Source organism: Symsagittifera roscoffensis, chromosome 1 (genome assembly GCF_963678635.1).
Source record: "Symsagittifera roscoffensis chromosome 1, txSymRosc1.1, whole genome shotgun sequence".
NCBI classification, from domain to species: domain Eukaryota; kingdom Metazoa; phylum Xenacoelomorpha; order Acoela; family Convolutidae; genus Symsagittifera; species Symsagittifera roscoffensis.
The window spans coordinates 24,020,800-24,036,261 of record NC_087062.1 but is presented as its reverse complement, the minus strand read 5'-3'; the positions used below and the strand labels follow the sequence as shown (position 1 = coordinate 24,036,261).

Here is a 15,462-nt window from a genome sequence, read left to right as displayed (position 1 = left end):
CGTTTAAAAAGAGAATTGCCAGGCTCTTCATTGATTCTTGATTTTTTTTATCCTTTCTCAATTATTTTTGGCTCAAATTTCTCGGTTTATTGAATTTTGGCTTAGTTTATGAAGTAGTTTAAGATTTTTAATTTTGCTTGTTGAACTAATTTTGAATAACGTAAAACGCCAGTGAACTGCTTCTGTGGAATATTGTTTCAGAGTTTTTCGTTTTTTTTTCCTTTTTCCCCTTTTGTTTGGATTAAAAGGTTTCGGTTAAGAATATATCGGTTTAGTAGCCTCATTTTGCGGCTTTTGAAAAATTTTGCGTGATTGTTTTGAGGAGGCTCTTTATTAATTAAGTTTTTTGTTCCGGCCATTGCAAATGGGGACGAACTTTGTATTTGGGTGTGTTTTTTTCTTCATTTGTTTTGTTTTCCACGCAAAATCAGGTACCACATAATCATCGGAGGTGGTTGAGTGATGTATCATATTAAAGCTTTTTCAGTCGTGATTCGAGAGCATTGAATAATATCGAAAATGGACTGAAGAAGGACCTGGAGAAGGCCATGCGAAACAGTGAGGACATGAACAGTGGCCATACTCGGGAACTTTTGTTGCAACTCAAGTGTCTTTCCATGAAGTTAGATGTGTTGGAAAAGACGAGGGTGGGAATGACTATTAATAATCTGAGAAAAGCAACTGACAACTCAGATATCAGCCAATTGTGCAAGGTACCTGTTGTGTAAAACATATCCTTCAACTTTTTGAGAACATTTGTAGAGATTTCACGCCGCTGTGTTCAGTAACTAGAAAGGTAGTTTCGTTTGGATAGACGGAAAGTGTTGACAAAATTAGAAGTTAAGTTTTGTTATTGATTTATCTCAACAAAGATTTTTGCGCTTAAAAGTTGTCTTTATTTTTGCAGGTGTATTTAAACCTAAGCAACTTATCATGTAGTCAAGTAGAGAGAACTAAATCTTGAAGTATAAGAACCAATGCGAATTTAACATCTAATCTTTTGTAAGATTAAAAGCATAATTTTTCGTTTGCTCACTATGTGATCAATCTAATGTGCTTTTTCGTATTCAGGATCTTATCAAGTCGTGGAAAAAGCTACTCAACAGCGAAGTTTCTTCGAACAACTCAAATAACTCAAACAGTGGCAGTAATAATGCAGATGAAGATGGACCCCCTCCTGCGAAGAAAGAGAAACACTCCTCCAGTTCCAAAGAGTCTTCTAGGGAATCAACACCATCCAGGGACAGTCAGGCCACTCTATCTCAGGTAGAGGAGATCTATATAGCTGTATACAAAAGGTGGTCTCAGGGTGGCCTCTGAAAGTCGTCTCTCTGGAGTATTCTTCGCAGAGGTCCATTTTCTTAAATAACAGTCGTACGTTATTGATGAACGTAGTTAAGACTCCTATATAGGTCGTGATTTTTTTAGGAAAAGTCAAAATTTGTTTTCAATTTTAATTTAAGGCTCAATTTTAATTTTTCGCGGTTGGACTTATGATTTCTTAAGTTAAGTTCGTTTTTTTTTTGTTAAAAGGAAGGTAAACTCTACAATCGAACAGCAAGAGTGTAAAGGTCACGAAAACGTGATCGACTTCTAGTTTCGATGAAGGAATTTCATGTTCAGGTTTCTCAGCGAAATAAAAGATTTTTTTATTGAGCCAGTTTTCTCAAATTGGGTTGGTTTATCGAAAATAGGCCGAAAATTAGTTGTTCTAGAAATTCGAAGACATTTCAGGGCATCTATTTTTTCATTGAAATTCGAGATTTTTTTTCAAAAAAAAACGAGTCAGTTTTTCTTTTTATTTGCGTTCATTGGCTCTTTTCCAATTGTCTGTTGGCTATGTTTTATGAAATTCCAAAAATTGACCCCTTCAAAAAACTTTTGTGCAAGTCTTTTATGAGGCACTAAGCGTAGTGGTAAGGCTTTCACCTTGAGATCATCAGATCGCGTATTCAATCCCCTACCGTGGCAATGATAGCTAGTCTCACTTGAGCGCTAGCTTCAATTCTACCACAGCCTGGCTGATTTCGGCTGCAATAGTGTTACCAAATGAAAGTTAAAAGACACAAAAAGAGTAGGTAAAGTTGTGACACTTTATCGAGTTTCCCCATATTTGGAATATTCAAAAGTTCCTATCTTGTAATTTTGAAACATTTAGTTTACTAGACTAGATTTGCGATCGGGTACTATACTTTTCCCTCCTACTAGTTTTGTTCATTGACTTGTCATTTTCTGAGAGTTAAGGGAGTAGTAAATTTCGTCTCTAAGAGTCCTGCGTTGTGCTTGCGTTTAAAAAGAGAATTGCCAGGCTCTTCATTGATTCTTGATTTTTTTTATCCTTTCTCAATTATTTTTGGCTCAAATTTCTCGGTTTATTGAATTTTGGCTTAGTTTATGAAGTAGTTTAAGATTTTTAATTTTGCTTGTTGAACTAATTTTGAATAACGTAAAACGCCAGTGAACTGCTTCTGTGGAATATTGTTTCAGAGTTTTTCGTTTTTTTTTTCCTTTTTCCCCTTTTGTTTGGATTAAAAGGTTTCGGTTAAGAATATATCGGTTTAGTAGCCTCATTTTGCGGCTTTTGAAAAATTTTGCGTGATTGTTTTGAGGAGGCTCTTTATTAATTAAGTTTTTTGTTCCGGCCATTGCAAATGGGGACGAACTTTGTATTTGGGTGTGTTTTTTTCTTCATTTGTTTTGTTTTCCACGCAAAATCAGGTACCACATAATCATCGGAGGTGGTTGAGTGATGTATCATATTAAAGCTTTTTCAGTCGTGATTCGAGAGCATTGAATAATATCGAAAACTTACCCGTGTCGAGAAAACAGGTTTGAAATTTCGAACGTTCTTTAAAGTTTTTGAAGCTTTTTTCGTGCTTTCGGCAATAAGTTTTTTTTTTAAATTTTGGTTTCAACAAATTAGAAATCTTTCGTCGTTTGATGACAACTGTTGTCGATTATGCCTCATTTTTTCAAACTTTATACGCGTTTTTATAATTCTCCCATCACACTACCTACAGGAAACGACACTAATTTGAAGAAAAAAGAAACCACTTTCTTTGTAGTTTTATATGACTGTGGTCTGAACATTGTGCTACTTGCACAGCAACCGGCTATCCTTGTTTTTATTAAGAGTAATGAACGTAGTGAGTACTCTTATATAGGTCTTGCTGATTTTGTTTTTTTCAGGAAAAAGTCTTATAATTTGTTCACGCTCAATTTTCTTTTTTCGCGGTTTGATTTGTGATTTTTTTTATTTCAGAGCATTTCTATTGTTAAAAGGAAGGCAAACTCCTCTATCGAACAGCAAAAATGTTAAAGGTCACGAAAAACGTGATCGACTTCTAATTTCGAAAATGGAAATCAATTATCAGATTTCACAGCAAAATAAAAGTTTTACCTATTGATCCAGTTTTCTCAAATTGGGTTAATATTAACAAAAAAGTGTTCATCATAAGTTCTATAAATTCAAAGAGCTTTAAGGCCGTCTTCTTTTCTTTGAATTTCAAAAGTTGAAGGTTTTTGAAAAAACAAGTCGGTTTTTTAAGTTTCCATGCGTTCATTAATCTTTTCCAACTGTCAGTATCGCTTCGTAAGATTTGTCCCGATCCTAATTTAACTTTAAATAGCCTTACCTCTCGAACTTTGGTAGATCTTTTTTTTTTTCGTTTTTTTTTTCAACTTAGGGACTTTTCATTTTCGCCCGAATATTTTGACTTGGTTTGCGTTGTAGTGCAAGCGGTACGAATCTCCGCTTCGCCTGTGTATAACTACGTGTTTTTAGTGTATGATTTTTAGGAAGTATTTTTTGTTTTTTTTTTTGTCCTATCAATTTTCGCTAAGTTATGAGCACAATCAGGTGAAAATTATAGAAACTGAGTGTGCCTGATTTTGAAAATTGCAATAACGTTTGCGACTTGAAAAAAAATCAGTATGTATTTATTTTCAAAGCTTTGATATTAGCACCTCAAAAGGGGTCAAGTGCGTTTTTAGCAACATGGATTTTGCTTCATTTTTGGCTCCTTGGTTTGATCCTTTTCATAAAAAGCCAAATGCTTAATTAATGTTTTTGAAACTAATTTGTTTGTGGTCGAAGTTCTTTGATGATGCTTCCTTATGACGTGTTTCTATGTAATATAACAAAAAATCCATTGCATTAAATATGTAGTATGAAAAAGTTTGGAACATTGACATATTTCAAACCGCAGGTGGTAGAAGATACCCGCTCGTGGTGAGAAGGAAATGGTTTTTCACTGTTGGCCTTAATACGCGTTTTCAAGAGGAGAAAAGAAGGAAGTGTAGCTCGGAACAAGAGAAAATAAATACATGCAGAGTAGTTCCTAGCTAAGTTTTGATGTCTACAGGCATCAAAAAATGGGAACGAAGATGGATCGATAGAGGGAGGAAGAGTGGCTAACTCAGCTCCCACTAAGAATGCAGTGAGAGAGAAGTGCAGAGAGTTGATTCAGAAGGCCTTGAAGGAGAATACGGCCGACGAGTTGGTCATTTTCACCGACTTGGAGGAGCTGTCTGCCTTGATTGAAGACAACATCTTCCTCATTTTTGGTCAGTTTCTGTTTTAAAAGTGTGAATGAACGTAGTGAGTCACTTATGTGTTGTGTTGTTTTTTTTCAGAAAATGCGTGAAATTTTTCACGCTCAAATTCGTTTGCTATAAAAGGAAAGCAAAGTACACGCTGCAAAAGAAAAGTTCGAATGGCGCGAAAAAAGTGAATAATTTTTAGTTTCAAAATGGGTTCTAATTTTGAGAATTCCCGCTGAAAATAAGTATCTTTTGATTCAGATTTCTGAAATTGGGTTAGTTTTATCGAAACACTAATCAATCATAAATTATTCTTGAAGTCCTAAGAAATTTTAGGTGACATTGGTTTCCATGAATCTGGAAGGTTGAAATTGTAAAAAAAATCATGTTGATTTTTTTTGGTCTGCTTGAGTATTGTAACGTGACAATTGCAACAATTGACTTCGAATCAATCTGTCACATGGAATATTGGGAAATCTGCCTATTTATTGGAATCAGGTAAACTCAAAAAGGAAAACTAGTACAGAATGTTTCGACCATATTCATAGAAAAAAAATTTTTTTTAAGTTTCTTTGAAATAGTGTACTTTTTAGTGGGTGACGTGACTCGAAAGCTATACGAATTACGATTGCGTACAAAATTAGTAAATTAAGCATGATCGACAACAATTGTTTTCAAAAAATGAAGAAAAAAAAGTTATTTTGTTTAGAAAGCGTTTTCTGCCCAACAAAGGCTAAATGAAAAATCCAAAAATAATTTTCTGTATAGTAAAATTTAAGTTTTTTTCCTAGAAATCTAAAAAACATTTTTTTTTCATTTAAAGAGCGTTAATCAATCGTGTTGCTAGCTTCAAATTAGACTAAAATCAAAAATTTTGAAACGGTGTTGCTCGACAATTTTTGAATGTCGTTCGAGTTATCATATATCAATGATGCTTCAATATGATATATTACTAAACTCCGATGATTTCACTAGCGAAAATGCGAGCGTAGTGTTTTAGTATGAATCTTCTTTTTCTAAACTAACTCACAAATATAAGTTCATTAATGTTTGCATATTTGGTGGCAATTTTGCTATAATCACAAGCTGTAGCATTGGAAATTTCATAGAATTTGTCCTCTGCTTTATTTGTCCTCTGCTTTATTTGTGGCTAGTGTTTGTGATTTATTAAGTGTCCGTCGCTGAGTGGTTAGTGCGTGAGACTCATAATCTCCTGGTCGCAGATCAAATCCGATACGTTGCCGAGTTTTTTTATTCAAGGCTTATTTCACTTTTTTTGCTTTTTGTAGAGCGGCTTTTTTGTCGTCTTCTTAGAAAGAAAGAAGAAAGAAAGAATTTATTTCTCATTGTTAATGGTAAATTTGCATACAAAGAGAATTTAAATATGAAACACCAGAAACAGTGATGGGTCAGTTAATGAACCCAATTTGGTTACACACCACTGCCCGTTTTATCAAATGAAAGACAAATTTGTGATCTTCAAAGACACGGTAACGAAATCAAAGAAGAAGTTAGTTCAAATTCATCGCTCATAATTTCTGAAACTCGCTAGTCGTAGGCACCCCTATTTGGTTTCAAAAACAAAATTTGAACTTGTTCCCTTTACGGTTACTGCTTCGACTAACTGTGTTCCATCCCTTGAAGCCTCTAACATCAGCAGAGCTGATTGGGGGCTAACCGGTCAGTAGACATCCAACTGAGCCCATGCGGCAGTAACCAGCGAACAAGCCTAAGTGTGGTCTTCAAAACGCCGATGACGCATTGAAAACTTTATACAAAAATACTTAGAAAAAACTTCAAACAAGCAGGCACTCCACATCTGTCATCCTCCAGCATTATCCTTGCATCCACAAAAAAGTCAACAAAAAACAAATTTGATTAGCTCTTCATTGCTTAATATAAACAAATCCCGAATTTCGTGGGCAATGCTGCGTTGAATATCTGAATTTGAAACTTGTTCAAAAAAAATTGGAATTAGGAAATTTTGTCTAAGTATATTAAAGAGCTTAATTGCTCTGTAACTAATTGAAACTCTTTGAATTTTGCTTTTGAAATTAGGACTTTTCATTAGATTAAAATTTGACCTTCTGGTCATATACGTCGGTTTATCAAATACATACAGCTCGTTTAAAAAAGGTTCGGAGTGTAGTCCTGCTATTGATCGTAGCGTTGTGTATTAGTATGAATCTTCTTTTTCTAAACTAACTCACAAATCTAACTTCATTAATGTTTGCATATTTGGTGGCAATTTTGCTATAATCACAAACTGTAGCATTGGAAATTTCATAGAATTTGTCCTCGGCTTTATTTGTGGCTAGTGTTTGTGATTTATTAAGTGTCCGTCGCTGAGTGGTTAGTGCGTGAGACTCATAATCTCCTGGTCGTAGATCAAATCCGATACGTTGCCGAGTTTTTTTATTCAAGGCTTATTTCACTTTTTTTTGCTTTTTGTAGAGCGGCTTTTTGTCGTCTTCTTAGAAAGAAAGAAGAAAGAAAGAATTTATTTCTCATTGTTAATGGTAAATTTGCATACAAAGAGAATTTAAATATGAAACACCAGAAACAGTGAGGGGTCAGTTAATGAACCCAATTTGGTTACACACCACTGCCCGTTTTATCAAATGAAAGACAAATTTGTGATCTTCAAAGACAAGGTAACGAAATCAAAGAAGAAGTTAGTTCAAATTCATCGCTCATAATTTCTGAAACTCGCTAGTCGTAGGCACCCCTATTCGGTTTCAAAAACAAAATTTGAACTTGTTCCCTTTACGGTTACTGCTTCTACTAACTGTGTTCCATCCCTTGAAGCCTCTAACATCAGCAGAGCTGATTGGGGGCTAAACGGTCAGTAGACATCCAACTGAGCCCATGCGGCAGTAACCAGCGAACAAGCCTAAGTGTGGTATTCAAAACGCCGATGACGCATTGAAAACTTTATACAAAAATACTTAGAAAAAACTTCAAACAAGCAGGCACTCCACATCTGTCATCCTCCAGCATTATCCTTGCATCCACAAAAAAAGTCAACAAAAAACAAATTTGATTAGCTCTTCATTGCTTAATATAAACAAATCCCGAGTTTCGTGGGCAATGCTGCGTTGAATATCTGAATTTGAAACTTGTCCAAAAAAAATTGGAATTAGGAAATTTTGTCTAAGTATATTAAAGAGCTTAATTGCTCTGTAACTAATTGAAACTCTTTGATGCTTTTGAAATTAGGAATTTTCATTAGATTAAAATTTGACCTTCTGGTCATATACGACGGTTTATCAATTACAAAAGCTCGTTTAAAAAAGGTTCAGAGTGTAGTCCTGCTATTGATCGCAAAACAAATTCGAGGAGTTCATACACATGCAGCTCGTGAACTGTTAAAAAATTTTTCATCATAAAAAACTTATCGAATGTTTTCGTATTTTCTTTTGAAAAAAATAAATCGAACAGTTTTTTTTGGATAAAAAAGTAAAAGTTTTGTGTAGGAAGTGCAACCATACACTAATTTTCCATATTGCAAAATGGGCTTAATTTTAATCAATCATAACAGTTTTGGGAATATAATGACGCATTTTCGAAACAATGCCACATTGTTTTCTAAGCTTGGATCGTATGAAATTAATGTGAGAATTAAATGATAATTTAGCAGCTACATAAACACCAAGATATTTGCATGACCCTTCAATTTTCAAAGGTATGCTATTAATAAACAATTGGTGGTTGGAACCACTGTTGAGAGATACACTAACTTGTACCATTTTGTCTATATTTAGAGATAATTTATTCAAAATTAACCATTTATTTATCGCTTCTATGTCTTGATTGAAGCTCTCAACCGAGCAGTTCAGTCCAGTGACGTTTGTGTCGTCGGCAAATAGAAAAACTTCGCTAAATTTACACACTTTTGGAAGGTCGTTTATATATAAGAAACAGCAGAGGCCCAAAAATGGATCCCTGTGGGACACCACATTTAAGATTTCGCCACGTTGATCGCGTTTCACCAATTTGAACAAGTTGTTTGCGGTGCTTCAAGTAACTTTTAAACCAAAGTAGACTTTTTCAACTGACACCATACATTTCTAACTTATGAAAAAGAATCTCGTGATCCAGTGTGTCAAAAGCTTTTTTAAATCAAGAAAATCTGTTCTGTTGGGTGATTTAGTTTTATCTAAGCGACATTTTTCTGTTACTTCGGCAATACCATCAATAGTACTGTGTTTTTTTCGGAAACCAAACTGTTTTTGATATAAATTAGTGAGTTTGCTTCAAGATAGCTATACACTCGGTTGTACATAGCACGTTCAAATACCTTACTCCAGGTTACAAGAAGTGATAATGGCCGATAGTTACTGACATCTAATTTCGATCCTGCTCTTGCTATTGTTTGCGAGGCGCAGCGTCGCCTCTGTTATTTGTGGTAGCTGATTTTGCGTGGAAAAAAAACACAAAACCGCCGAATTCAAAGTTCCTCCCATTTTCAATGGTCGGAACAATCGACAAAAAAAATTGAAATCCACGTGCAACCAATTAATTAAAAACACTCAATTTTTAGAAAGAATAGAAAAATCACCGCCCAATACCGAAAATGAACGCTTTAAATAGGACACTCTCTTCTTTTCTATATCTGACTGTGATTTTTCACTCTTTTCCACAATTTGAATGTTTTGAATTATTCGGCTGCATGTGGATTTCAATGTTTTGTATGTAGACTTTCACCCTCCTGGTTCAAAGGGTATGTCCTCTCCCCTGACCATGGACGTGAGGCATATCCTTAGGTGCCTTGCTAAGTTTGAAGCGGGTTTCCTCTCGTTACATCTCGGACATATAGTCCATTTCTGTTTGTATACGCGGGGTTGATGGTGTTGTTAATTTGCCTCTTGTTCTGGTACCCGGTTTCCCTTGCGGTTCTGTCTATTGTGGCGTGCCATGTTTCGGGCCTGTAAGGTTCTGTCGCATCTGCCACATGTCTTGGTTCCATCTTCATTGTTCCTGTCTCCCTCGCATGTCTTCTTGTGGTTTTTTCCGAGTTTTCAGATTTGAAGATAGCTCCGCATTTGTTGCATGCAAAAGTCACCCTCGCCTCTTTGTGCATCCTTTTGATATGGATTCTCAGGCCGCCCTGGTTTTTGAAATCCCTCTCGCATAACTCACACGTGTTCGATGTTGCTTGTGGGGTATAGGAGTTCCTTTCTGTCGTTTCACCGTTTTGTCTTTTCGCATTTGACTTTTCCCATTTATGCAGGTGCTCCATTCGTGCTTTGACCGCTCGCCTCCATCCTTTTCTGTCCTGAGTCAGTTTGTCTATCTCGTTCACATCCATTCCCGCTTCTCTGATGAGCTTCCGCCAGTAGAGTAGTGTTTTGTCTTTTTTTCCCGGACATTTCGGTAGGGTTTGCAGATCGTTTAGCCACCCTAGACAAGCTGCTTTAGTCAATCTTTTGTCATCCATTCTCATTACATGGCCTATTCGTTTTAGAGTTCTTCCTTCAACTTTCCCTCGGATCGTCTTGATGTTCAGTTGTTTTCTGATGTCCTGCATATTTACTCCTTTTTCTTGCATTTCAATTAATGGCGGCTTCGACTTTGGGCTCCAGACGTGCCTATAGCACCGGTCAAGCCAACTTTGCAAAGACTTTAACTCCGAGTTTTTCCATGTCGTTACGTTGGCGTCAAACAATAAGCCGCTTTCTACGCAGCATTGGACAACTCTAGCCTGGATTCGTTTCGGCAGCCTGCTCTTTGTCAGCCGGCGCTTGACCTTTGGCCATAGTCCTCCTGCTCGTCTTTTTCTGTTCTTAATGTCTTCTTTCGCCCCGATCCACACTCCTAGCATTCTGATGCCACCTGATCCGTCCTTTCCGAATTCTAGTTTCTGTTCTTTCTCTTCGTTGTTTTTCTCCTCGAAGTTCATCATAACTTCTTTTATTGTTGCTGTACCAGACTCTATTTCTTCCTTCTCGCCGATGGGGGTGGTGTCGTCTGCGAACAGGGACAATGATATTCGTGCGGTTTGGGTTTCACTGTTGTGCGTTTCTACCATGTTTTTTTTCCTGGGAAGCAATTTCCCGGCATCCACGTCCACGCTATCCCGACGTTTGTACCGTTCTCCTCGGCTCTGTCTAGTCTGGCTTTCTCAGCTTGCCGCATTACCACTTGGTGGTATATGTTAAACAATGAAGGCGAAGATGGGCAACCTTCTCTTAACCCTCTTTCGGGAGTCCATTCTTCGCTGTCGCCCTCTTTGCCCTATATACTATAGGTTGTGGCTTCATGCAAATCCATCAGTGTGTCCAGAAACGGGCCTTCCATCGCGTAGCGCCTTAAGACCGCCCGCAGGACCGGTTTGCTGACCCGCGGATAAGCTTTTGTTAGGTCTAAAAGTCTGGCTTCTGGGTCTGTGTTGGCTTCTACTGAGATTCCGGCTCTTATCCTCCGTCTCCTGAGATCTTCCACGTCCTCTCTTATCCTTATGAAGATCTGGCTTGCGTCTGCCGTGGGCCTGCCTGGTCGAAACCCGCTTTGGTTTTCGTCCAATACCTGGAGTTCTTCGCTCCATGTTCTCAGGCGGTTTGCGATCACTCTTGCTAGAATTCTACTAGCCATTGAGAGCAGGCACACACCTCGGAAATTGTTGGCGTCATTGATGTTCCCTTTTTTGTGCAATGGTACTATTTGGCCTTTCTTTAGAGACTCTTCCCACAGGTCTGCTCTGGTCGTGAACATTCTCATCACCAGGTGGATGACTTTCTCCCTCCATTTCCAGTATGCGTTGCGAATGTATACCATGCGGACCCCGTCCTTGCCTGGCGCCGATTCTCTCACCTCATCCAGTGCTTCCATGATTTCTTTCTCGGACGGAAGGGTGTTCAGCTTCTGGTTGGCTGTTATGAACTTGACGTCTTTGCTTTTATCTGGCATCTGTTTGACTGTGTTCATCAAAGTACCAGGTTCGTTCTCATATCGGTCCTTCGATAAGTTGCTGAAGTGGGCCTTGAATTCGTCAGTAGAGATAGTGGTGCCTGTCTGGTGTTTAAGTGATCTTGTTCCCAGTTTCCTTAAAGTTTTGTACATGGTACCCATGTCCCCTTTCTCCGCTGCGTTTTCGCACTCGATGATGATTTCGTCCCACCATAGTCTTTCTAGTTGTCGTAGGCGTTTCTTCATCTTCTTGCGTGCGGCTACCAGTCTTCCTCTTGATGCCGTTAGGGCATCGGCAAGCATGCCATGTGATTCTCCAAGTGTTTGGCTGATCAGCTCGTTTCTGTGAATTACTTCTGTGGAAATTTCCGTGTGTAGGCTTTTCAGTTCTTCTTCATATCCCACTGTACACGGGTTGGCTATCTGTCGTTTCTTTGTGCCACATATTTCCTCCGCTGCATCTGTGAGCTTCCGCGATATGGAGTCCCAGTCTTCCCTTCCTCGTTGAGTTTTTCCTCCGTCTTCTTGCGGTATGCTTCCGCCATTTCTTTGTTTCTCATGCGTTCCCAGTCTATCTGCGGTGTTCTTTTCTATTCTAGGTCGCCGTTTTTTTTGTTCGCGCCAAATGTCAATCCAGACGGGCTTGTGGTCCGATAATGCCATGTCCTGCGCCGTGGCTACCCTACGGACCATTTGGTGGCGATCGGAAGCTCTCATTAAGAAACCGTCGAGCTCGTACCAACGTCTGTGCATCTGGTTGAACCATGTTCCTCGGGAGCGTATTGGGAAGTAGGAGTTGGCATGTTGTAGCTGGTGTTCTTCGCACCAATCCAGTAGACTTTCTCCAGCTTCTTTTGTCTCTGTCTTTAGGCCGTACTTCCCACGTATGCCCTGTCTTTGACTCCCTCTTCCAACTTGCGCGTTCCAATCGCCTCCCAGTATGGGTACGCTCTCTTTTGGAGTTCGAGCAAGCTTATTTTCCAAATCTTTCCTGAACTTTTCTATTTCCTCAGGTCCCTTACTCCACAGGGGCTGATAGGTCGGGATGAGGCGGAGCCTGCCGATCTGCACCGCTGTGACCCGCTCGGAGAAGTTTTTTTGTTGTCCGCTGGCTATCCACTCTTTCAGAATATCACCTAACAGGAGAACTCCACATTTCTGTGAGTGTATGACTACTGCCTGGTTTGGTTTGTCTCCCAGCCATTTTATCCCCTCCTGTTCCGATCGTATTTCGGAAATCATTACCGCCTTCCACTTTTGCTGTCTTGCATGCTCTACTGCTCTTCTAAGGCGGCTGCGATTTTGATCTCTGGTGGAGATGCCTTGTAGGTTCCACGTCACTATTCTCCTTGTTTTTTGGGGTTTGTGTTTGGTGCGTTCGGCTCTTCGGTTTTCTCGTATTGTGTTTTTTCGCCTTCTGCGCGTTTCCTTGTGATCTTCTGTCGGGTGTCTTCGCTTCCCCCTGCTGACTCTGTGAGATCTCTCTGCTCTATCTGGGACCTCAGAGCTCGGGGGGACAGTTTCGTCAGGTGTCCCAGGAACTATAGTTCCCGTCGTTTTACTGGGTTCCCTGCGCTGTCAACACTCGAAAGCGTAGCGTTCCTTTCCTGCGATCTGTCAGATTTGTCCACGTGTCATTTCGCTGCATACCTGCTGTATCCATTTCATACACCATGTGCATTTGATGCTGCATCCGCTGACTCTCTTTTGACACATCCCACATTCGTACGGTCCTGGGTTTTGTTCCACGTCTCCAGCCATAACTAACAGCCGGGCCAGGTGGGCTGGCTTACCTGGTCCGGCAGAGAAAAACCCGGTCTTTCTTCGGCACCTTTGATCCGCACCTTCCCTGGTCTGGGGAGGCCAAAGCCTTCGATTGTTGTGAGAGGTGAAAGGGTCGGCTGGGCCTTTTCCACTCCGTTGGCATTCGGGAGTTTGCTTCGGATTCCGTTTCCAGTTTCCATAAGTTCCTTTTTCCGGTGCCCCTGTGTGAATCTTTGCCGCACAGAATGAATCGTGCGTCCCCACTTGCTCCACGGGGAGGAGTCCACACCAGCAAGTATTTCAATGTTTTGTTAGTATTTTTTTTGAGTTCGTCTGATTCCAAATATTTTGGCGGATTTTCCGTGTAAACAGATTGGTTCGGAGTCAGTTGTAGCAATTGGCACGTTACAAGTATTTTGACAGTTTTCCAACTATCTGTTAGCCAATTTTTCAAGTTTCTAGATTCGTGAATAATCAATTGATTTTTCTTAGACGAGTGTTGGCAAGCAAAATAATGTTCAATTCATCGTGAAAGTTGATATTTTTGTCCGTGTGATTAAATGATAATTGACTGATGTTTTATAAAGGTGACACCGGAACAAAGTACAAAGATAGAATTAGGTCGCGGGTGTTCAATTTGAAGGACAAGAAGAATCCAGAATTGAAGACACGGGTCATCAAAGGTATGAATTCTGTTCTGAGTTTTCAGATTTCTCTAATAAAACTTCAAATTATCGAGATTGACTTAAAATTGTAATTTTTACTGCGAGCATATAAAGGGCTGACGTTTGCTTGATCTGATTAATTTAAAATCAGATTCCTATTAAAAAATCAGCCTTGCCTACCGATCTGTCTGGGGCAGCATCAATAACAGAATGCAAACGTAGCTTCCAAACTTGAGTTGTGCATATCTGTGGAATTTATAAATTTTCTGTTAATTTCAGGTGACATTAGCCCTGAGCAGTTGGCCACCATGACGCCAGACCAGATGGCCTCAAGTGAGATGAAAGAGCTGAGGCAAAAACTAACAAAAGAAGCAATAAACGACCACCAAATGGCTGTGATCGAAGGCACAGCAACTGATCTGATCACGTGCGGAAAGTGCAAGAAATCAAACTGCACCTACTCCCAAATGCAGACCAGAAGTGCCGATGAACCGATGACCACATTCGTGTTTTGCAACGAGTGCGGAAACAGATGGAAGTTCTGCTAATTGCACTGGGTTAATTGAACTGAAAACTGTTGAAAGGCAATCATTTTTGGTGACGAAAAGAACGTTTTTTTTGTGCGAAGTTTATATATCGAGGTCAAAGGAATCATAAATTTCTGATAGTAAAAAAAGTTTTGGTACTACCTATGTTCGAAATCATCAAACTTCAGCATCACATCCGATAGCAGAAATTAATTCCTGGTAATAAACTTCGTGCAGTTTCTACTTACAATTTAGTTGATCTTTCTTTATTTTTGTTGTCGACTATATAGCCTTGTGGTTGATTATCTGTTCTCTTTTTCTTGATGTACGAAGTGAAATAAAATTCAAGGCTAAATATTGTTGATGTAATCTATTTAATGAACTTGTCGTTATTTTTGAATGAAATATATTTTCCTTCGTTAGTTTCATTTTTAACTATTCGTTTTTTTTTTCGAAAATGTTATCGAGTTAAGTCTTCAAAAGTTTAATTTAAGATAGCACTAATAGTGCCATTCTTTATCGAAAATCAGGATGCAAATTTTAGTCTACACTTGCGAGTTCTCACTGAACACTGAAAAGGCTAAGTTGGGTGGTCTGGTTATGGAATTCCTGGGAGGCGGGGGGGGGGGGGGATCGTAAAGTTACCGAGGGGGTCCTGACTAACCGATATTTGGTACTTTTTTCTGAAACCGTGTAACTTTAAATTTGCCTAATAGCAGAGGTCTGTCAGCTTACATTTTAATTAATGAGACTGAATGGCTATTAAACAAAGTGTGTAATTTGTGCGAAAAGTGATGAGACTATCCAAAATTTTGTAATAATTGTTCACATGATGAATTGCGATTCCAAAATACTTCAGAATTATTGTATCATCATAGAAAAGGTTTATAAAGTGAAAGTTGTAGCTTGTGTTTGTTCGAGATGGGATTCGTTGGACAAAAGGAAGAAAGGAAAATAAACGCATTTTTTCCGTTTGAGTTTACAGTCGACAAAAAAATGACGAGGATATAGTATGCTTAGTTTTGTCAAAATTATGTAGTAATTGACGCAATTCG

At 38.8% G+C, this 15,462-nt stretch overlaps 3 protein-coding genes across 4 annotated transcripts in view; 2 read left to right on the top strand and 1 right to left on the bottom strand.

The window, feature by feature from the left end:
- LOC134841641 (dnaJ homolog subfamily C member 13-like) overlaps positions 1 to 15,462 on the bottom strand; it is a 554,774-nt gene that overhangs the window by 221,331 nt on the left and 317,981 nt on the right. The window lies entirely within an intron of this gene.
- Positions 1 to 15,462, top strand: part of LOC134841795 (DNA replication complex GINS protein SLD5-like) — a 493,875-nt gene that overhangs the window by 434,976 nt on the left and 43,437 nt on the right. The gene's annotated exons all lie outside the window — the stretch shown is intronic.
- Positions 525 to 14,847, top strand: LOC134841786 (transcription elongation factor A protein 1-like). The gene is made up of 5 exons (XM_063857827.1): positions 525 to 713; positions 1,072 to 1,266; positions 4,365 to 4,566; positions 13,803 to 13,898; positions 14,160 to 14,847. The coding sequence occupies exons 1-5, from the start codon at positions 549 to 551 to the stop codon at positions 14,426 to 14,428; spliced, it is 927 nt and encodes a 308-aa protein (XP_063713897.1). The 5' UTR covers positions 525 to 548; the 3' UTR covers positions 14,429 to 14,847.